This window comes from Eumetopias jubatus, unplaced genomic scaffold (genome assembly GCF_037043125.1).
Source record: "Eumetopias jubatus isolate StellerSeaLion01/CBP00866 unplaced genomic scaffold, mEumJub1_p1.0 scaffold_13, whole genome shotgun sequence".
Classification (NCBI taxonomy): Eukaryota; Metazoa; Chordata; class Mammalia; order Carnivora; family Otariidae; genus Eumetopias; species Eumetopias jubatus.
In genome coordinates this window covers 56,634,033-56,657,271 of record NW_028274819.1, presented here as the reverse complement: position 1 = coordinate 56,657,271, position 23,239 = coordinate 56,634,033, and the positions used below count along the sequence as shown (strand labels likewise).

Below are 23,239 nucleotides of genomic sequence, written 5' to 3'. Positions count from 1 at the left end.
AGGGCTCCGTCACCTGAGCCACAGACCTGTCAAGAGCTGGCAGCAGGATGAAGAAAGCCTCGCTCAGTGTCCGGCACCCCAGGCTAGACCCTGAGCTGAGCCGAGCCGGGCTTCTGTCCCTGGGGCACTGTTAGCGGCTGGATCTAGTTTCTTCTCTGAAGGAACCCAACTCCTTCAGGAGGAAAGGGAGGGAGATAAATAGTGTTTATCTAAAAGCTTTGCTGCCTGGAAAACCGCTCTCCTCCTCTCTCCTGCTTGTCTAAACAAAGCCAGCCTCCGAATTGAGCCAGCTTTGAAACAGGATGGAGTGGCCAAGGGTGTGGGTGGCAGCTGAGGTCAGAGGCCAGGTATCACCAGGCTCCTTGAATGGGGGGAGGATGGGGAAGCTTGTCCACCTTCCCACCCTCCTCCTCTGTCTGTGCTGGGGACCAACAGAGCACTAGCCTGACTCAGGAGCCTGGGTTCATGACCCCTGAGTGGTGAGAAGCAGGTGTCAGTTGGTGAGCACGTGGTCTGACATCACCACGTACCCACTCCCAGCCCAGAGAAGGGGACATGCCAAACTGAGGCAAGGGAGAGGGAGAGGGAGAGGGAGGGGCCCGCCCCAGGCCACCGGGCAGGTCCCAGGGACGGGCGGGCGGCAGGGCCTCCCCGTGTCAGGAAGGGCAGGAGCTCGGCAGGCAGCGGGCAGCAGGTGTCTGTGCCGGGTCCCCTGCTGAGCACTGACACGCCACTCTCGTTCCTCCCACCGAGCCCCTAAGCTGGGTGTCGCCACCACCGTTTCACAGGGGAAACAGAAGCCAGGAATGCCAGTGAGAGGGCAGAGCTGTGATCCGGCTCCAGGGCAAGTGCGGGTCCAACAGCCCTGGGAGGGAAGACAGCTGACGGAGAGGGAGCAGGATGGCCGAGCCCCCCAGCAGCAAGCCCCTTGGCCGTCGGAGTAGCTGCTGGAGGAAGGCATAGCTCCCAGGACATTTGACAGCCCTCCACAGGCCCAGGGCAGGCTCATCCCAGGCTTCAGAGTCAGGAAGTGATAGGCCGCGGCTGTGGCCAGCACAGGGCCCAGGGTGGAGGAAGTGGTGGGCTGAGGCCGGTTTTGAGCTGACTGGGAGCCCAAGCCGTGCAGTCTCTGAGAATGCAGTCTCTGCGAATGCCTACGTCTCGGGTGCCTGGTGTGGAGCGAAGGGGGGAGGGGCCGCAGGAGGCCACAGGCCAGCTGGGCTGCGAGAGGGAGGGTTTTGCTGCAGCCCCGGGTGTCAGGGCCTCCGCAGAACGGGCTGAGCTCACCTCAGGCGACCCTCCCTCCGAGACTCCCAGCTGAGGATGAGCATCCTCCACCTTCCCTGCCACTCACCTCATTCTGCTTCCCCACCCACTTCCTGGGTTCTAGCCTCAGCCTGCTCACCCTTTCTCTCTCCCCCCCTTTTTTTTCTCCCCAGTCCCTCCAGAGATGGGCAGCTGGGGACCGTGAGGGGGGCTGGGCTCTCTGGCCTGACACAGGGAGGGAATAGCAATCCGGTGTTTCAGAGTCGGGGCTGGTGCAGGGTAGGTTTTCCGTAAGCTTTGCTGAACAGGCCCCGGAGTGAGCTCTGGGGGCACAGATTGGGTGTGAAGGAGCATTGCCAAGGCAGTAGAGGAAAGGCCCCCAAAAGGGGCAGGGGCTCCAACTTCGGGCCTGTGCCTCTTCTCAGCCCCACCTTCCCCTCTGACTTTGGGGACCCCTCCCCTCCCCCTGCCCAGGCACGGCCTCCCCTCAAGTCCTCTTGAGGGAGCCTCCCCTAGCGCCTCCCAACTCCGACAAGCCCTGGGTCAAATTCTTCTGTGAAGCCAGACCTATCTGATCCTCATCTGTGAAATGGGGTGACAGACTGTGGGTGGTGAGTCACAGAAGCCTTTCATCATGATCCTGCTCAGGCTGGGAAATAAACCATGAGAGGAACAGTTAACACTTATTGAGTACCTATTGTATGCCAGGAGCCGAGAGCTTACCGAGAGCTTGCCCTGTTAGGTCGCCGCTGTGGGGTGGGTTTAACTGTGATGCCAATGGAGATCTCGAGGCTTCAAGCCGCATCACACCTGGAGTCCAGGATAGATTTACAAGAGGAGCCACAGGAAGATGAAGGCTGGAGGGGAGAACACGCATGTTTTGAGTATGTGATTAAGTGAGAACTTGCCAGAAGGGGAAGAAAGGAGGGGCGGGAGGAGGATTTGGGAAGTTGCCAGGTGGAGGAAGAACTTGGGACCAGGAGCCTGCGGGGCAAGAGTGGGCGTGGCTTGTGGGACCAGGAGCTTGGGGCAAGAGTGGGCGTGGCTTGAATGCCAGAGGAGGAGCCCTCCAAGGTTCTGGGATCAACAGTGGCCCCGGAGTACTCGAGTGGATCCTGGGGAGTGGGGAGGAGCCCCCTCCTCTTCACTGGAGCTGGCAGCCTCCTTCCTGCCCTACCAGCCCGATCCTTCCTGTACCCCCAGGCCGATGCAGTCCCACCTCCTCCAAGCCTTTGCTCTTACTGTCCCCCAGCCCTAGGACACATACTGGACACATAAGGAAACAGGAAACAGGACCAGACCGGAGAGGTGAAATGCCCTCTTCTGCCCCCAGCCCCTAGGGAGTAGAAGAGCCTGGCAGCAGGAGGCTGGCTCACTCGACAGCTAGGAAGGGGAAGTGAAGCTTTTTATAACTGGAGATAATTAATTGGTTGTTGTCTGTGACTCATTACTCTAATACTGCCAGTTAAGGACTGGGTAGGACAGAAGACAGTTCTCACGCTGTCCCCCAGGGCCCCCTGAAGACTGCATGTCTGGGCGAGGTAGCACAGTGTCAAAACCAGCTTCTTGTGTAGCAAGAGGCATACAAGTTGGATACCTGGAGAATCTTCCCGGCCCAAGACCCTGAAGGAGACAGACAACGACCGTCAACTCTCTTGAATTTCTATGGTACATTTGCCTTTCAAGGGCCGTTTTAAGCTCGTTTGACCCCTCCATCTCACAGAGAGGGCTCCAGGAAGAATAAGTGATTTATTCAGGCCACAGAGTTGGAGGCCTGGCCTGCACTGCCCTCTGCTTGCCTCCCCAGGCCTATGCCCCCTCGTCTGCTCCACACCAGCAATCTTGTCTGGGATGCACCAGTTCCTTATTTCCTCAACAAGAACCAACACACCCAGGCCACCCAGGGTGCTCACTGCTGAGGCCCAGGAAAACCCCAGACAGGAGAACTGGCCTGAGCTGATGTCTGAGAGTTAGTCCTGTCTAACCGAATGGGGAAGTGTTCAAGGCACGGGATGCTCTGGGTGCCAGAGCTTCTTGTGTTTGGGAACTGAAAGCAATCTGGCCTCAGCGTAGCTCCCGTGTGAGGAGGGGAGGTTGTTCCTAGGCGGCCTGAGCCTGAGGCTGTGCTGGGAAGCCTGCTCCCCGTCCTGGGCGGAGGGGGCGCTGCCAGACTCAGGCTGTTCGAGGACCAGTCTCCTTAGGTTGTGGGGAGTGCAGAGGTGCCCAACTGGAGGCGGGGGAACAGGGAGCCAGACAGCAGGGCAGAGGCCTCACCTGGGGGAGGCATATGCAGGTTCCTGGTGAAGGGAGGGATTCTAGAGACACTTGGAAGGTGTAATCAACAGACTGGCTGTGGAAGAGATTGGGGGAGTCCCATGTGACGCCTCCCATCACCCCATGATTTCTAGCCTAGCCGGATGAGACCATTCCAGAGACAGAAATGGGAAAGCGTGCTGTGCCCGGGGCTGAGTGGGAGGGGAGAGTGGTCCCCATTAGAGCCCAGGAAGTACATGGTGGGGGTGGGACACAGACAACGAAGTCTCCCCACCACCAGTGGCCTATCTCCTATGACCAGAGCCCCTGCAGCCATGCAGGAAGCCCCCTGTGGGGGAAGTCCATCATCCCCCACACACACCCCACCCCTCCCAAGATTGCCTCACCCTTTCATAGCACTGGGCCTGTGCTCAGGCTGCCCTCTTGCTTGGAATCCCCTTCTCTCTTTACTTCTCAAGGCTCATGGCAAATGCCTATTCCTCTAAGAATTATCCCCCTTAAACCAAAAAAGAACCAGACCCCCTCCCCTGGGCTCCTGTAGCGCCTCTGGCCTGAGCTGCCCACATGGACTGTGACTTTCTGTGTCTCCCAGGGGAGGGTTGCCATGATGATAAGAAAATCGGAGATGATGATATTGCATCCATGAGAGAGAGGGGAGGCCGGCAGAGCCCCTGTCTGTTGCAGCGCACGGAGCTGCAGATTTGTCGCCGCAATAAAGCCATGCCGTCTCTACCTTCGGGAACCCCGACGCTCCACCCAGCTCCTCTCTGGCTGTGCCGAGGGTGCCTGGAGTGGCCATGCCACACTCCAGGGCAAGCGGCTAACATTCCATGACCGCCTTGAGTGTCTGCTTAGGGAGCCTGGAAGAGGCAGGAGATGATAGGGGGCACAGCCGCCCAGCACCCTGTGGCCCCGGCAGGGCTCTCTGAGGGCCCGGGATAACCCCTGCTAAGATCTCCCAACTCTTCCACTCCTACCTCCCCGTGGGCTGATGTAACCCACAGGATGGATGCAGAGAGGTGGGCTGCTCCAGGCTGGGCCTGGTTTCATCCTACCGCCTAATGAGCCACTCTCGGTGCACCCCAGCAGAAGCAAGGGTCTAAGACAGAGGCCTAATTGCCTGGCTCTCTGTAGCCCAGAAAAATCAATCCGGCCTCTTAGGCTGTCAAGAGCTGGCTTGGGGTGGGTGGGGGGGGACTCTGATCCCTTTCCCTACTTGGCCCTGATGCTATAATACATCTCAAACCTCCCCAGGCCACCCCCTCCCCCAAATCTCCTGGGTCAGGGCCAGAGTAATCCTGCCAGGGCCTGCCTGTCTCTCCCCTCCCCTGCCAGGCTTAGAGGATAACGTGAGGTCTTATCCCCACTTTATTTGTTTTATTATTTTATTTTTATTTATTTAAAAAATTTTTTTTTAATTTTTTTATTTTTAATTTTATTTTTTTTCCCACTCCCCATTTTAGGAATGGGAAAACTGGAGATCAGAAGGCGCCCCTCTGCCCTCTCCCCTCCCCCTTCCCAGCTGACATCTCCCAGGCTTTTCTGGCACATCAGTCCTCCCATTTGGCACGTGGCGAGGGTAAAACAGGCTGATGACAGGAGGATGTGGCATGCCTGAGACCTAGCCCCCACGAGGGCGGACTCCGTGGGTAGGCACCCCTCAAGCTCTCTCCCGTCTCTGCAGGGCTGCGTGGTGCCGAGGACCTTAAAGCAGGGTGGGGACCCTGGGGGTGGTGCAGGGCGCAGAGCTCAGCCATGAGGAAGGCCCGCCAGGCAGCGCCCACCCACAGGGAAAGGGCTGCTCTGGGACAGACCAGAAAGCCTTAGAAGCAGTGCATGCGCACCATGAACACAGAAATGATGGCAGACTTCACAGACCGTGCAGGGACAGCTGAGGTATCCATTTGGTGGAAGTAAAATTAGATCTCTGCCTCTTACCTCACACCCAAATACATTCCAGATGGATTAAAATGTATGTTTTTTTCTATTTTTAAACTTCTCTTTTCTATTTAGGAAGCACACATTTGTTGAGAAAATTCACACAACTTGGAAAGAGGTAAAGTAGAAGGAATTCTAATCTTTTTTTTTTTTTAAAGATTTTATTTATTTATTTGACAGAGAGAGACACAGCGAGAGAGGGAACACAAGCAGGGGGAGTGGGAGAGGGAGAAGCAGGCTTCCCGTGGAGCAGGGAGCCCGATGTGGGGCTTGATCCCAGGACCCTGGGATCACGACCCGAGCTGAAGGCAGACGCTTAACGACTGAGCCACCCAGGCGCCCCAAAGGAATTCTAATCTTTTTTTTTTTAAGATTTTATTTATTTATTTGAGAGAAAGAATGAGAGAGAGAGAGAGAGAGAGAGCACATGAGAGGGGGGAGGGTCAGAGGGAGAAGCAGACTCCCCGCTGAGCAGGGAGCCCGATGCGGGACTCGATCCTGGGACTCCAGGATCATGACCTGAGCTGAAGGCTGTCGCTTAACCAACTGAGCCACCCAGGCGCCCAAAGGAATTCTAATCTTAATGCTTGAGAGAAATGGCTTTCCAGCCTCTCTCCATGCACGCATACATCCACGTGGAGCCCTAGACAGAGGCGGACAGAGAGCTGGCCGGATGACAGATTTGAATGTAAACAACGAAGCCAAGAAATTACCAGTATAAAATAGGAGTCAGATATATAACCTTGGCCTGCCTTTCTTAAACACAATACCAAAGGCAAAACCTATAAAGGGAAAGAGGGGTAGATTTGACTACATAAAAATTTTTAAAAAAATTTAAAAAAAAAACACAAAAAACATGGGCTCAGCACATGTGTCTAGGGTGACTGGAAGAGGGTGGTGGCAAGGACACGGAGGGGAGCTGCTATGATTTGGTTCGGTATGGGGTGTGAGGTAGGGGTCTAATTTTTTACCAAATGGATGTCTAGATGTCCCATCTGTTGAATTCTCCATCCTTTCTGTACTAATTTACCAAGTCTTAATCCTGTATCCTTGCTTCCAGACTATCCCCCTTCTTTGGGCCTCAGTTTCTCCATTTCGGAATTGGATCTGTATAGGATGAGGCGAGACGCTCTCTGAACTCTTTTCTAACTGAAATGCCAGGGTTCCTGGCCTGGCACTGCCTATGACTCACTTGGTGACCTTGGGCCCGGCCTTGCCTCTCTCAGCCAACTTCCTCCTTGGTCAGACAAGGATAATTACCTGTCCTGCTTATTGTTGCTCTGGGATAGTTGGAGATGCTAAAGGCGCTCAGACCTGGGTGTGAATTCTGGCTTCACCATTAGGGTTGCCCTTTGTGGCCTTGGGCAAGTCACTTCCCCTCTCTGAGCCCCGCTTCCCTCTAACTGTAGCGCCTGCTTTGCAGAGCTGAGAGAAGAGAGGATGAGAGGAGCCGGAGCCGGTGGAGGGCTCAGGAGCATCCGGCCCCCACTCTGTGAAGAGCTCACGCAGGGCTCTGTCCTCCCGCAGCCAGCAGCTTGGGCGGGGGGGGGGGGGGGGGACGGCGCCTGGGAGCAGCCCGGGGCAACTGCTGTACCAGGGTCTCCTTCCTTCATCTGGGCCCTGCTCCTAGGACCGCGGCCTGCAGAAGTGGGCCGGCCCTCTGCGCCCCGCCAAGGGGCAGGTGAGCTACCGGCTGTCCTCAGGAGCAGCCAGAAAAAACTGGGCGTAGAGGGACATCTTGATCGCTGTCTTCACATAATTAAAGGGCTGTCAGATGCGAAATGATAATTATAGGCACGACCATGGATTTGGCAACTTACAGCTTACATCTGTAATCACATGCGGGCCTGGCAGCCCTTCCGTGAGGTGGAGGTGATGTCATCCCCATGAACAGAGCAGGAAACGGGTGCTCGGAGGATAAACACATGGCTTCTCCAAGGCCACCCATTTAGTAGGTGGCCAGTCTGGGGTCCGAAGCCAGTGTCGCCGGGCTCCCAAGGCAGGGTGCTTCTATCCAGCTGCTTGGAAAGGAAGGACGTTCAGTCCAGAGGGAGAGGGCCCGTCCCTGTTGCTGCAGGAGCAGAGGTAGTCTCTGCCCCTGGGGTGACAGGTGGGGAACAGGAGGCCAGCACCCAGCGCCGGCTCCGCCATCCTGTGACTCTGAAGTCTGTGGCCGAGCCAAGACTGGAAGGCCGGCTTCTGGACCCTGGGGCCTGTGGGAGTGGGAGCGGCGTCTGTGTGCATCCTGGGCTGGGGCTGCGGCAGCATGGGGTGGGCCGGGGCCTGAGCTGAGCAGCAAGCTTGCACAGCCTGGGCCCACACTTCCTGGGCAGGGCTGGGGGTGTGGCTGCAGCCAGGCCTTGGGACTGTGAGAGCCCACCGCTGCTTATAAGCTCTTTCAGTTTTTCTCCGAATGCAGAAGGCTCTGGGGTGGGCGGGACAGAGGCGAGGAGGGGTGAGGAGAAGACGTGACAATCAGGAGGAGACTGAGGAGGAGCAGGGGCCTCTGGGAAATTGGCACACTGTTGCTTGGTGTGCGGGATGGAGGGACCGGTCCTCCTGGAGGGTGAGGGCAGGTATGGGAGGAGATGAGGCAGGGGGTGCGGGGCTGGATGCCCTAGCCTCTGGGGCTGGGGCCTCTGGGGTTCTCTCTCACCCCCTGCTGCGAGCGCAGGGATGGAGCAGCCTAGCCAGCTCACAGCCAGGGCCTGGCCCCTTCCCCAGCTGCTCTCCGCCTCCCCTTGCGCCCGCTGCTGCCCAGTCAGCTCAGGGACTACCTGACCTTTGTTCCGCTCCGGTGGCTAGAAGGCTCTGAAAGGAAGGAGGCAGTGTATCACAGGAGCTCCTTCCCTCGGTTCCTTGGGGCCCGCGGGCTCAGCCTGAGGCTATGTCTGGGTTGGATGATGGCCTTGTCCGCTGGTGGCCTGAAGCCTCTCTGGGTCAGTCATGTTGGCACCTTCTTCTGTTCTTCACACCAGATCCGAGCACCACCTTGTGCTCTGCAGGATGTGGGCCCAGGGCACACAGACCTAGTTCAGCCATCCCTGCCCTGAAGGAGTCCACGGCCCAGGGAACGGTCCCCTTTTATGCACCTCCTATGTGCCACTTAACATACATCACCTCATTTACTATCAACCCTCCAAGGTAGGGGATTTTTCCCCCCGTTTTACAGGTGAGGAAACTGAGGCTCAGAGGGATTAACTTGCCCAAGAGGCAGAGACTGGTCCATCTGCCTCCTGAGCCCAGGCTCTTTCCATCTCCAAATTTCAGAATATGATTGAGGGCCAAGTTGGTGGGTACCAAGAGTCTGTGCGGAAGTGCTCAGGAAAAGGGGAGCTTCAGGGGCTGGGAGGGATGGGGGCGGAGGGCTTGCTGAAGGAGAAGGAGGTTTGGCCCAGGGTGGAGCCCAGGGAGAGAGGAGCAAGGAATCGCAGGGGGCCAGGCTGGGCCTGGGACTACTATACTGGGTCCCAGCTGGCTGGGGGGAGGGGTGTGGGGGAGAGCTGTGCAGGGCTGGCTCTCAGGGGGACCTGCGTGGGACTGCCCTGTCAGGACACCGGGGTTCAATCCCACCTCCATCTTCCCCTGCTAGGTGACCTTTGGTATGTAGCTCAACCTCTGACTTCCCTCTCTTCACCCATATTGAGCCTTTGTGCAAATTAGCAAAAGGTTCCCCTCCTCCAGGACCATGTCCAGCATCTGCTGGAAAAGGGCCGTGATTAATATACACACTGAGAGTAACTATGACGTGAGCGCCACTTCTTAGGGATGGGGTCCACAGCTCACTAAAGCTCATGTGCTGGCCCTTCTCTGAGGCTTGGGGTCTTCTTTTGCTCTTGGATGGGGATAAAAACCCACAATCGAGAGCCCCAGGCCCCGTGCAGAGTGGGAGAGGTGAGGGAGGGCCGATGGGTGCACCATCCCTTGCAGCTGGCCGTGACCTCGGAGCCTGCACCTCCTGGGAGGCCTCTTTCCTGTCGTGGCCCCGACAGAGGACCCCTAGTGCTGTTTGGAGCCTCTTTATTGGTGTAGCTGCTGCCCACCACTTCCTCCACCAGTTCCTGGCCTTCCTCTCCCCTTTCTTCCAGTCCCTGCCATCCAGATTTTTCCTCTGATTGTTCTTACAATGACCTGCTGCCTCCCCACTGGGGTCAGGCCTCTTCATCCGCATCTACTGGCTCCCTGTGGCCTTGGGGCCCCCAGCTTCTAGCTCCCAAGATTTTCTTTCTTTCTTTCCTTCTTTTTTTATTTTTTTAAGACAGAGAGAGAGCACAAGTAGGCAGAGCGGCAGGCAGAGGGAGAGGGAGAAGCAGGCTCTCCATGGAGCAGGGAACCCAATGCGGGACTCGATCCCAGGACCCTGGGATCATGACCTGAGCCAAAGGCAGACGCTTAACTGACTGAGCCACCCAGGCGCCCCTCTCCCAGGATTTTCATCTCTACGTGGCCCCCAGCCCCAGCTCATGCCTGGTTCTGGTGATGGGGTTCCAAGTTCCTTGGTGCTTAGGCCGGGCCCCCATCTCCGCCACACCCGGGGTGCCTCACCCACCTGCCGGCTCTAGTTTTCTCAGCCGGGCCAGTGTGGCGCTTCAGTCTTGCCTTGTCCTTCTGCCCCGTTGTCAGGATCTGGCCAAGTGGGGGCAGCGGCCCCTGTGGTCTTCCTGGCCACCTGTCAGAATTGCCCCTGGGTCCTGCATCGTACCTCAGCCTAAGACCCCTCCCCAGCCCCTGGGGCGGGTTCTCTAACCTGCCACAGTCCCTGAATCCCAGGCTGCTTGCTGGGCCAGGAGTCATCAATCGGCTGAGGCTCACCCCTTACCCCCGGCCCTCTGGGGACCTCGTCTATGGGCCACAGGCGCAGCAGCCTTGCCCCTGCGGTGGAGAGATCTCCATGGACAGATGGCCCCCCACCCCTGCCAGCCGGGGCTGCACGGAAGCCCATGGCCCCTCTGGGGGGGCCGGTAAGCCCCCAGCGAAATCTCTCCTGGGTGGGTGTCCTCATGCCGGAGTAGGAGAAAGGATCTTTTCTCACCTACCATTTCATTAACATCTTTTTTAAGTTTCCACCCCACCCTGGGAATATGAAGGCCACCCAGATCTTGAAGGTGCTTATAGTACTGCAGAGGAGACTGACATGCAGAGACAGTTTCAGAGCTTCGGGGTCTCTGCCCGAACAGACAGGGGGGCCAGGGCTCTGGAAGCTCTGTGGAGAGGAGGTTCTCCCTGCTGGGACAGGGAAGGCCTCAGGGAGGAAGAGGGTCGCCCCGTGAACTGGGGAGGGATTGCCTTCTAAATGGAGGGTATGGCTTGTGCAGAGGCACAGGGCTTGAAAGAGCCCACTTGAGGGACTGCGGGCGATTCGGTGCGAGGCCTGCAATGCCTGGGTGAGGGCACAGGGGAGGGCTGAAGCCAGTGAGACTCTTGAGCTGGGGCGTGACATGACCAGAGGTGCCTCAGTCTTGGAAGACCGATGTTTAAGCTGGCCCAGGACCAGCCGGCTGCACTCTGCAGGCAATGGGGCGGTGTGGGGCGGTGGGGGGCGCGAATGAATTCGTATTTGTGAGCAAATAAGGACTGGGGGCAGCAAGAGGGGCTCTGGGGAAGTCAAGGCCCAGGAGATGCTAGGCCCGCCCAGCTGGGGGTGCCGGCTCCGATGGGGCTTCCCACGGCCCTCTGCCCCATGGCTGCTGAAGCGTGGCCCTTCTCTGCTCCCCCCAAACCGCCCCGGCCATTCATGGGTGGCTGTCAGATTTCCAGTGCTCCAGGAGGGCCCGTGGCTTGCCCTGCTCCCATCTGGGGTTTCTCCACTCCTGAGCGAGGCTTAGCCTCGCAGGCCGAGAGCTGGGGCTCGTGCCCTTCTCTGTCTGGGCAGGACAGACACAAGTGGTCAACCGTCGAAGAGGCCACCCACCACCACCTGCTGGAAAGATGGTTCCAGGGAGTTGTCACCTCCACAGCTCTGTTTATGTACAAAGTGGGGCAAAGCAAGGCAGCCTGGCTCTGTACATGACGGTGAGTGGAGGCGGCTGCTTTCCCTGTCACCCAAGCTCGGACCCTCTTGCCCAGGGCGAGGCACGGAGTGGGTGCTCCATGTGGAGCATCATGGCTCCTCTGGGTTTGAGGGCGTTTCCTGCGTGCTGGGAGAGGCAGAGCGGGCTTGAGGATGCACTGCTAGAGCACTGACTGCTTGTGGACCCCCGGTCGTTTGGGAGACACGGCCCCATGAGCAGGTCACGGTACACAGGGCATGAGTTTAAAGATGGGGGCACTGATGCTGTGGGAGCCAAGGTGGAGTCCAGGAAGACTTCACAGAGGAGGTGACATTTGAGCTGACTTGAAAGGTGAATGGCGATGTTAGGCAAATAAGCCAGGGTGAGGGAACTGGTGGGGGAAGGGGATGAAGCTCAAGAGGTGAGGGGAACACCCCCAGGGGGGCCTCCTTGCTTGGCTAAGCAGTGAGGAGCCATCAAGAGGTTACACCGGGGTTAGAGCCATGCCTCTGGGCTGGAAGGGTCAGAGAAGCCTAGGGGAGCTTGCGGGGTTCTGGGCCGTGGCCAGGCAAGAGATGCCTGGGCCACCCGAGCCCTGCAGCCCCTCAAGGTGGGGGTGGTCTTGGTTCTTTTCTGCACTGACTTCCCCTCACCCGCTGTTGGATTATGCTGATGATCTCAGCAGTTTCCTGGAGAGCAGGATGTTCCAGCTGGTTGTGCCTCTGAGATAAGAGGACAGACGAAAGCAGGGATAAACCTGAAGGCCCAGCCGGAAGGGCCTGCAGACCTCTCTGGAAGCAGCAGTGTTGGGGCCCCCACCCCCATCCCTGCAGAAGCTAGGGGGGGGGGCTACGTGGCCTAGGCCTGAGGGGCCGGTGCCTGGTACGGGGGGCAGAACCCTGTGCTTCCTTCAAGCCCCCAGAGGCTGGGGCGCTGGTCTTGAATCCTCTGCTGGCTTGCTGTGTGACTAGGGCAAGTCGCTTCACCTCTCTGGGCCTCAGTGTGTCTGAGTAGCGTGGGGCAGAGGTGAGAAGGAGCACCTGCACTGCAGGTGTGTGTGGGAAGGGACGGAGGTGAGGGATGTGACCTCACAGACGGCAGAGGACTGTGCCAGTGTGAAGCCTTTGTTCCTGGGGGCCATCGCCAGCATGGGCAGATTGGTGCACCCAGGACAGGCCTCAGCCAAAGGGGCAGAGAAGACCCCTGGGGTGGAGCCCTGATGCCACCCCTAGCTCCCTACCATTTTGTGGCTTTGGGCTCTGTGGTGTTGAGCAGGTCACTTCCCACTCTGAGCCTCAGGTCCCCACAAGGATGAAGAGGGTAGTAATCCCTGCCTGGCAGGTTTAGCTATAAAGGGGGAGGCAGGAGGAACATTCTAGGTGGGAGGTGGCCTGAGGGGCCAGCCCCTGACCTCACTTGACCCCTTTCCTTGCTCTGCTCTTCCAGTGGGAACGCCTCTGGTTCTTGCTCCTCACCTTCACCTTCGGCCTCACGCTCACCTGGCTCTATTTCTGGTGGGAAGTCCGCAACGACTATGATGAATTCAACTGGTGAGTGGGGGGGGGGGAGCACAGGTGGCACGGGGGCCTGGGCAGGCACTGGGGGGCTGTGGTTTGAACCTGTCTCCCAGGCTGACTCCTTCCTGGTGTGCTATCATGGAAAACAGGAACGGCACACTTGGGCAGGGCTCAGCCCGGGTCTGGGGCCTCTGGACCTCATCGTAGACAAGAACCCCAAGGCCCAGAAAAAGACCAGGGCCTCAGCAGAGGAGGTGACCCCAGGGATCCAAAATCCCTGAGTAGGACCTTGGGCAGGGCTGGCAGATGCTATGGTTCTAGGGTAGCTCAGGGTCCTTTGTGGGCATGAGCCTCGGGTCCAAGGGCAGGGCTGCCTGACGCTGGTACCTGGGTACACAAGGGTACCTGCTTCTTCCTCACCCCCTCCGTTGCCTGCCTTTGTCAGACAGTGAAAGGCACGGGAAGGAGAGCAAGTTCCCTGGGTCCTAGTGGGGAACTCCTCCACTGACAGGTGTGGAAACTGAGGCCCCAGGTCACACAGGCAGTGGGAGCAGAGGTGGGGCTTGGAAGCCAGGCCTCCTCGCTCCCCATCCCGTGCTGCCTTTTCCTTCTGGCTAGAAGTTCAGTGTGACCACCAGCACACTCAGTTGAGCCCCTCTTAAGCTCAGTTTCCTCTTCCATAAAATGGGATAACTGCCCCCCTCATCAGGTCATTCTGAGGATGGAACGAGATGTTGGCTGTGGGAGGGCTCAGAGCTCCACGTCACCCTCAGGGCCGCTTCCCGGGCTGAAAGGCGGTGGCCATGAGGTTGGAATGTGGGATTTCTAGGACTCTGGGCTTCTAGTGGGCTGTGGTTCTAGGATTCTGGGATGATCCTAAGATGCCTTTAATGGAGTCTGGGCATCTACTCCCCTCTGCGCGGCACGAGGCTGTGGCCCCGTAATTAATGAGCACAAGAACGGATGTGTGGCTGTCCCCCAGCTACCCGGCAAGATGAGCCTGAGTCCCAGAGGTGGCCTCTGGCCTTTATTAACTGCCATCCATCAATTATTCATCCCCCCAGGTATCCAAAGCACGGCACTGTCGTGCGGGAACAGAAACATGCCTGCTGGCCCTCCGCTGCACACCTCGGACAGTTCGGCTGAACTGGAGCGGGTCCACCCCCATCATGTACGGATGGGGAAACTAAGGCCCCAGAGGGCAGGACTCACCCACGGCCACAGAGCCAGTTAGTGCCAAAACAGTTTGAGGACCGTCCGAGGAGCCTGAAGCTCAGAGAGGCTAAGTAGACTCTCCAGTGCTCGCTTCGGCAGCACATATACTAAGTAGACTTTCCAAAGTCACACAGCAAGATGCGGGCAGATCAGGGACTTGAGCGTGGCTGACTGTGTCATGCTGTCCACAGAGATACCTCACTCTGCCCAGCGACTCAGTGCCCTGTCACTGGGCAGTTCAAGCAGAGGACGGGTGCCTGCCGTGTTGGGGAGGCGGCAGGGGGAGGGCCTGCCTGGGACTTAGGGATGGCCTGAAGACCCGCAGCTCCCTCAGCCTGTCACTGAAGTTTTTTGGAGTCGGTGCTGGGATGCAGGAGACCCTGCCTTGGCACTCCTGGTCTCGACAGGGTCTGGGGATCGTTCACGCAGTGAGAGGTTGTGAGCGAGGAGCAGGTGGTCCGGGTGGGATGTGGAGAGCCAGGGAGGGGCCGTGGGGGCCGTTGCTCTCCAGCAGGGCTCCCTGCCGAAAGTGAGAGACAAGTGCCACCAAAACATCTTTCAGGAGTCCTTCCCAAGGAGCAGGTCCTGCCCCTCTTTAGGCCTCAGTGTCTTCAGCTGTACGGTGAGAAGAGTGAACTCAGTGATCTAAGCAGTAGATTTTCCCCTGGAATCTGAGGATGAGGGCCTCGGGAGGGTGCAGGAGAAGGCGGGTGCCCCTCAGTGTCCTCCCGGTGTCCCCTCCCAGCCCCCTGCCCAGGCCCAAGATGGCAGCAAGCCAGAAACTGCCTGGTGCTGGCTCACATTCTCTGATTACCCTGAGTAAACTGCTGCCTTCTCTGAGCCTCAGTGTCCCCAGCTGTCCAGGGAGGATGTGGGTGGTTCAGTCTTTCTGGAGAGCAACTAAGCAGCAGTAATCAGGAGCCTTGAAAAGTTCATTCCCTTTGGCCCTGTAATTCTATTTGTAGGATCCTATCCTAAGAAAATAATTAATAATACAGAAAGCTATGTGCCAAAAAAAGTTTTGTGTGTTCATTTATAAGAGTGAATCATTGGAAACTGCTTTCATTGGTAGAAAGTTGGCTACATACGGCACATTAATTCAGCAGACCACATGGCTGGCTGTTCGAAAGTCATGCTTCCTCGCGATTTTTACTGACATCAGTAAATTCTTGCATGAATAATGAGAAGAGACTTGATTGAGTACTCACCACATGCCTTGCCTCACTTCATGCTCAGGAAGCCCTGTGAAGGGCACTTTGTTCTCTCCATCGTATAGATGAAGAAACAAAGGCTCAGAGAAGTCAGGGATGACATCTGATCAATCCTCGGATCCCCAAATTTTCATATTTTAGCATTGAAATTGAGATGAACGTCACAGTCAGTGGCATCTTAGACTCCGGAAAGCCTGTCACCTCTGCAGGGTCCTGCAGGCCAGTAAGAGACAGAGTGGGGATTGGAACCCTCTGTACCTCCCTCCGAAACCCAAGCTGAGCACGTGCTAGATGTGGCAGGGTCCTGGCTTTGCTCTTTTACAAATATATCAAACCGGGGGAAACCCACTGGAAGAGCGGTCTGCAAAGTCTTGGTGATGGTTCCTTCCAGGCAGTAGAATTATGGTGAATCGTTGTTTTCTTCTTTATGCCTCTTGGCGTGCCCCAGTGTCCACTGGCCAGACTGGTGAGCACGGGAACCGTGACGGCGTTACGGAGCGGTCCCAGGCCTGGTCGCTGAGCCTGGCTGAGAGCCGAAGGCCCACTGGCCCTGGAGAACCTCCTGGTTCCCTGATGCAGGTCTGACCTCTTCCCCTCCCGGCAGGTACCTCTACAACCGCATGGGCTACTGGAGTGACTGGTCTGTGCCCATCTTCGTGACCACTGCCGCTGCCTCCACCTACATCACGGGCCTCCTGGTACGTGGGGCTGCCCCAGAGGGCAGGCGGGCCTGCTCCCAGGGGGAGGGCGAGCCACCCTGGTCAAAAGGGGGAAGCTGGCTTGTGCCAGGGCCTCTCAGCCTCCTGCACTGCTGGGGCTTGGTCGCCCTTAAGGTGGGAGGTTCTCTTGCTTTTGTCCCATCCTGGAACGTTTTCCTCCTGACGCAGTGCGAGCCATCTTGCTGTTAGGGCCCACTGCAGACTGACTCTTCCAGAAGCTTCTGCTTTGGTTCCTGCTCCCAATTCTCTATTCCCTCAGACTTGGGTCAATCCCCCTGCTGGACTGGAGGCTCTCGGGGGACTAGGCTCACGTCTGCTTCAGAATCCTGGGGCCTCGAACTCCCAAGACATTCACTGGGCAGCCCAAGTGCAGCAGGGCCCAGTGAGCTCTTGAGGGAGAAATTGTAGAGGAGGAGGAGCCTAGAGGCCTAGAATAATCTGGGGGGGGCCAGGTTTGGGCTGGGCTGGGCATTCCCATGGCCTATGGGGAGGTTTGTCGACGGCTCCGAGCCAGGCCCAGAGTAGCAGCGGGTGGCAGAGTGTCTGGGAACTAGCAGAAACCTTCGGGTCACACAGGACCCTAACTGTCCCCCTGTGGGCCCCCTCTTCAGGTCCTGGCACTATGTCACATTGCCGTGGGCCAGCAGATGAACCTGCACTGGCTGCACAAGGTAAGGGTTACCTCCGCGGGGGCTGGGGAAAGGGAGTCGAGGCTGTAGGTGGCAGCAGCAGCGGCAGAGGACGAGCTTGGACACGCCATCCTCGCTCCTTGGAAGGAGGCCATCCTTCCTCTGGATCCCCATGACAGTTCAGTAGCTACCAGAGTACTACTCACTCCACGCCTGTTCTCACAGGCTGGCCTCCGCTAACTCATTCAACCCTCACCGTAGCCGTATGATGTAGATACTGTTATCATCCCATCCTACAGTTGGGAAAACTGAGGTACAGCGAGGTTACGAAACTTGCCCGGGGTCACCCACTTAATAAGATCCTAGCTTTGTAGCTGCTCACTGGCCAGCACAGGTCACAACCCCGGTCCCCTCTCCTCCTCATTCTTCAGTGAGCCCCCACTGTAGAACTCGGCCCAGGGATGGGACTCCCAACTCAGAGCCCTTCCCACCACTCCCCTTGCTCCCGGGGTGATCCCACCTCCCCGACTAGCACTAAGGCCCTGCAGGACTTGGGCCCTGCTAACAGCTCCTGTGTGGGACGGTCACCGCAGCTTCTGCTGCATGAGACAGCCCAGGCCCTCCCAGCACGGCGGCCTCTTCTCTGCCCTACCTCTTCGCCCTTGCCCTCCCTTTCTCTCTCCTTTGGACTCCTTCCTTGGTTTGCCTCCCCTACCTACAGCCTGCTCAAGATCCTCCAGCCCTGGCAGGCTCCCCTGCCACAGTCCTGAGCGTCTGTGCTGCCCACTTCCATGGGCTCCCCTGCCCCAGCCCTCCCCAGTCTGGGAGCTCCCTGCCAGCCAGGTTGGCTTTGCCCATCTCCATGTCCCCCGTGCCCCCTCAGGACGGGGCCCATACACACATTCTGAGCCTCAGCACTCAGGCCGTTGATTGCACACGTGGTGCTAAATGTATGTGACCGATGCCTGCCCTTCCCGGGGCCTCAGTGGGCATGGGGTGTGGTAGAAAACCCATCAAGAGAGCCCCTCCTTCCCCGGAGCACGTGGGCCTTGGAGGGAGGCTGGACATTTCTTTTTTCCCAGAGCCTGGCTCAGAGTGAGCATGCTGTTTAGGAAGGGGCAGAAATGTCCAGAAGTAACCATGAGCCCGTGAGAGGGGTGCAGAGCGACAAGGGGAGGGCTCACTTCCTGCTAGAAGGGGGACACGCAGCAGGAACCAGAAGAAGGACGGGGGGGGCGTGGGGGCAAGAAGCTGGGCTGTGCGGAGTGGCAGGTGCCAGTGGGCATCCAGGGGGCCTCCGAGGTCAGACGCTGGGGAGTCAGACCCTGGTGACTGAAGTCTGAGAGGAGTGAAGACCAGCCGGCCACCCTCCCCCTTCCTCCTGCCTGTCACTCTATCCTGAGGTCTCCTTTGGGCTTCTGAAGTCCCCTCATGAGGCACTTTCTTCTCCCGGCTGAGCAGCTGACAGTTGAAAGAACTGCCCCAGCCAGCACGCCAGGTGGGGCCGGCACCCACTGGGGTCCCCTCCTCTGGCTCACGCCTGCTTCTCAGCAGGCTGGGTCACACCTGCTTGATCCTGGTGGCGAGGCCTCTGGAGGCCCGGAGCCAGCCCGGAGAGCAGATCAGTACAGGGAGTCGTCCCCTGGGGCTGGAAGGATCAGATCCCTTCGTGGGCACCAGGGCCAGCTCCTGGGGTGTCAGTCCTGCCCTCCTCCCCCCTCGGTCCCCTCCCGTGAGATCTCAGGGTGAGCAAGGTCTTTCTAGGCAGACTTGATCCATAGCTGGACCCACTGCACCCGGAGGGAGGGAGTTCCTAGGGGCTGGGAGGATTCAAGCAGGGCCTGGAAATTCTACCGTTCTGCTTCGAAGATTCTGTCACTGGATTCTAAGATTCTAAAGAATCCTATTTTTTGTTTTAACCAATGTTTGACCATCTAATACATTGACACGGTTCAAAATTTTAAAAGTACTAGGAAGTATGGAATGCAAATCTCCCTGCTATCTTCCCAGAGATATTTTAAGTATGTGCAAATATGCATGTACATTTCCTGTTTTCCTCCTTCTTTCCCCAAAAGTAGCCTGCTCCCTCTCTTCTGCACCTTGGCAAAACCAGAGCCCCTTGCCCTTCGTGTGTTGAGAGCCTTCCCATTGGCATCCACCCCTCACCCCAGCCCCACCGGCTCATCCCTGGTTCCTGCAGCTGATGGGGCTGCCCGACACCCCACGCTCTCGTTTCCTCACCAGCGCAGCGTGGCGGTGAGCTGGGCGGGGAAGTGTGCGGTAAAGAGTTCTTGCCACGTAGCCACATTGCCCAGGGCCACACACAGATCCATGACCCGCAGTCTGGGCTTAGAAAACACCCTCACCATAAAGCGTTCACCGATTTCTTTTCTTTTTTTTTTTAAAGAGTTTATTTATTTGAGAGAGAGAGAATGAGAGACAGCACGAGAGGGAAGAGGGTCAGAGGGAGAAGCAGGCTCCCTGCTGAGCAGGGAGCCCGATGCGGGACTCGATCCCGGGACTCCAGGATCATGACCTGAGCCGAAGGCAGTCGCTTAACCAACTGAGCCACCCAGGCGCCCCTTCACCGATTTCTTGACTTTGGCCAATCCATCGGGTGAAGATGCCACTAGTTTAAATGTGGGTTTCCCTTATGATGAGTTAGATTCAGCATAATCCACATGCTGGAGTCACTTACGTTTCCTTTTCTGTAAACTGGCTTTTCCTCTCTTTTGTCCTTTTTGTGATGGTGTTTGCTTTTTGCTTATTGATTTGGAGGAGCGCTTTCTAGATTCAGAGAATTAGCCCCTTGGCCGATAAACTGCAAATAATTCTTCCTTATTTGTCTTTCGACTAGGCTTGTGTTTTTTGCCATAGGAACTTTTTTATTCTTTAGTGTGTGAATGTGTCATCTCTTTGAAGTCTCCTGGGTTTTGTGTCAGAAAAGTCTTTCCCAGAAAAAAATGTCTCTGCTGGTATCACTTGGCAACTGTAGGTTTCTACTTTTTTTTTTTCCCCCAACATTTACCTGTTTTATCTTTCTGGAATTTATTTGGGGGTATAATGTGATCTTTGTTCTTTTTTAGATGGCTTCCCAGGTCCCAACTCTCTGTTCAGTAATCCATTCCTTCCCTCTAACTTGAGATGACACTTTTATATTAGACTAATTTTTTTTTTAATGTATTTAGATCTGGGGGCACCTGGGTGGCTCAGTCAGGTAAGCATCTGACTCTTGATCTCAGCTCAGGTCTTGATCTCAGGGTCGTGAGTTCAGGCCCCGCAATGGGCTCCATCCACGCTGGGCAGGGAGCCTACGTAAAGAAAAAAAAAAAGATCTGTTTCCACTTATCTCTCCAGTCTCATGCCAATATCGTACTGCTTTACCTATGACAGTTTGATGTTTTAATCATTATCTTTGAGAGTCTCTGGTTCCCTGGGGTCATGAGTAGGTGTGGGCTGCAGAACAGAGGGGCCCAGGATGGTGCAGAGAGGGAGTCATTTGGGGCAGGCAGGGTACTGTGAGCAGATCTGGGAGTCCACCTGGGGACCTTCCCCCTTCCTCCCCAGTCCTCCCAAAGCTTCTGTTTCCCAGAAACAGGAGCCAAGTCCAGGGGCCCAGAAGGTGAGAAGGTTGAAGTGTGCTCGGCGCTTTCCAGTAAACAGGAGGTCCTTTCCCTTAGATGCCCCACTTCCCGCCCCACCCACCACTCCAGAATCGGCTCCCACCTCCCCAGGCCCTTCCCCATCCTGGCCCCGGTCAGACCCCACCGCCCCCATCTGTGGCCTTGCCTGACTCGTCTGCTGCAGTGGCAGCAGCCCCCAGCCCAGGGCCTGCCCGGAGGAGGTGTCTCAAACTCTGCCACTAACATTTAGTAAGCGTTTACTCTCGGGGTGCCGACCACCGTGCTTATTAGCACGCCACCTGCTTTCTCTCCCTTGTCCCCACACCCCTTTCAGGTGGGCACTCTCTCTCCCCGTTGCACAGCTCAGGAGACGTGCTTCCGGAGGCTAGCCTCTCCCCGTAGGGCCGTATCACCGGGGTCTGACTGAAGGAGGGGACGTGTGGGGCCCCCGAACCCTGGCCAACCATCTGCATGGGGACCGCAGGGCCCAGCGTCCAGCCGCCCCCGGGAGGCCGCCGTGCAGCCCCTCTGCAAGGCCGGCTTCCAGCCCCGCGCTGCACGGACAGGCTGCCTGTGTCCTCTGTCCCGCCCACTGTCCTCTCAAACCACAGTCCCCTGTACAGAACTCCAAAGACCGCTTTCACAGGAGCCGAGTGCGCCATCTCTGGGCCTTCTGGGTGGGCTTTATCCTTTCCAGAGAGATTTGAGGAACAATGGTCACGTTGGGCACCGGTGCTGTTACTGTGGCTTCGGGAGACAACATGGGGTGGGGGGAGGGTACCCCACAGACATCGAGCACCGTGGTGATGCTGCTGAGCATAATGGTTGCCACGACAGCCACGGCAAGACTCGGAGAGAATAACAATTTTAACTGCGTTAGGATTATGGGAAATCAGTGTCATCGCAGGTCTCTCCACTAGCAGCAGTTCAATGTGGTGAGAATGTCAGAAACAATCCTTCAGAGACCTTGGCTGTGCCCAGGGCCTGCCTGGAGGGGGCGGGGGGGGGGGCGCACGCAGGGAGCCCGTGTGTGGAGGGGGATTTCTCAGGGATGGCAAGCACACTCCTTGGCCTCCCTCCACTGCAGCGGGACACCCCAGAAAGAGCACGACCTCCGAGACAGGCAGGATGGGGTTCGCTTCTGGATCTGCCCCCTCAAAGCTGCACCGCAAGCAAGCCCTCATGCTGAGCGGTTTCCCTGCATGTAAAATCAAGGTGATCGTGACCTCACCTGAGACATTAGAAGAATAAACATGAGGAAAGCAGGACGTCCCTCCCCTGGCCCCGGGCACGCAGGCCCTCTTGTCTGCCTGCGTCTCTCCTCTTCTCGTTTTTCAGCCCATAAAGGCCCCCACCCATCTCAGCCTTATTACTGCTTCTTATGGGAACATTCATTTCCGGGCTGATGGGCTGGAATGACAAACCTCCAAAGGAAAACTTAATCCCAGGCAAGGATGAATCTTCCCTGCCTGGCAGGGAACGAAGATGGATCAACTGCTGTCTCTGGCCTCCCCATGCCAGCTCATTCAGTTGGTGGCGGGCCTTCAGAAGACTTCTGCCTCGAGGAAGGCCCTGCAGGAAGAGAAAGGGGGTTTCAGTGAGGAGACAGCTTGCAGCAGCTGCGGGGCAGGGGGTGGTGGCCTTGACTGGCCCATTACGGAGAGGGGGGTGGGGGACCTGGGGGAGAGGTGTGACCTGAGCCTAGAGGTGCCAGGCTTGGCAGGGAGGGGAAGGTGGCTGGAGTCGGGGGGAGGGGGTGTTGAGGTGGGGGGCTGGGGACTGAGTAGTCAGAAACCAGGCTTCACTTAGTTTGGGGGAGCATCTTGCATTGCATGAGATGTTTCAGATCCATCTGTCCCCAAAGCTGTCTGTCCTGTGGAGGTCCTGTCTCGTCTTCCCTCGGAGTCACGCTCCTTGCTTTCTCCAGGAGGCAGCTCCGGGGGCAACCCGCCCCCCGCCCCCACCGCACACAGTAGAAGTTGGAAGCAAGCCTTGGCAGTGGGGCCCGTGGGGCAGAACCCCACCTCACTTCTGCTTGCTGCACCCTCAGGCGCTATCAGTCTTGCAGGGGACCCGGCTCCTCAGCCTCCTGCCCCCGAGGCCTGGACAAGTCACCCTTCACCCCAAGGGCTGCTGGCCGGGCTAGGAGAGGCCTTCGACGTGACCAGCTGGGCCCAGGAGAGGTCCCCACTGGCCGAGTGTCTTCCTTCCTCACACCCTCAGGGGGGCTGAACCCTGGGCTGAGCCTCCGCCTCCCCCCAGCTTCCTCCCACCTTCTCTCCCCTCTGGCCTCCCTTCTGTTCTCTTGAGGTCTGCCTGCCTCCTCCCGCCCCTGTCCCTCGCTGTCACTTCTGGCTGGCTGTCTCTGGCTCGCTTTCAGTCGTGCCTCCTTTCCGCTTCCCCACCTCCCTGCTTTGTGGGTCTCGCGTTCTCCATTCCTCCCCGTGTCCATCTCTCGGCCTCCCCCTGCTGCCTCTGCCCCCCTCTGTGACACACTGGGGACGCTCGGGCTGTCCAGGCCCACCTGCTCTGACCCTCTGTCTGGTGATTCTTCCACTTCCAGATAGGGCTGGTGGTCATCCTCGTGTCCACGGTGGTGGCCATGTCAGCCGTGGCCCAGCTGTGGGAGGACGAGTGGGAGGTGCTGCTCATCTCCTTGCAGGTGAGTGGGGGGGGGGGGTCGCTGAGCAGCTGCTTCCTCGCGACCTTCCAAACAAGGCAGTGCCTTTTTATCGCTCACATCTCTCCAAAGGCCCAGAGGGGGCAGGGAGCGGTCTAGGTCACATAGTAAGTCAGAGCAGGGTGGGGGCTATAGCTTGGGGTTTCTGCACCCCGAGTTTCCTTCCACTGAAAAATG

General features: G+C 57.7%; 1 protein-coding gene across 3 annotated transcripts in view; it reads left to right on the top strand.

Annotated features, from left to right (window-relative positions):
• The window catches only part of GDPD5 (glycerophosphodiester phosphodiesterase domain containing 5), an 82,972-nt gene that overhangs the window by 43,278 nt on the left and 16,455 nt on the right, over positions 1-23,239 (top strand). For 2 of the 3 annotated variants that reach the window (XM_028116013.2, XM_028116015.2), the window contains 4 exons: positions 12,915-13,018; positions 16,016-16,109; positions 16,742-16,801; positions 22,946-23,044. In XM_028116013.2, the coding sequence (XP_027971814.2) occupies positions 12,915-13,018; positions 16,016-16,109; positions 16,742-16,801; positions 22,946-23,044 (357 nt within the window). Of the gene's footprint in view, positions 1-5,553; positions 5,597-12,914; positions 13,019-16,015; positions 16,110-16,741; positions 16,802-22,945; positions 23,045-23,239 lie in introns of all 3 variants that reach the window. The other variant, XM_028116016.2, reaches the window with a different exon arrangement.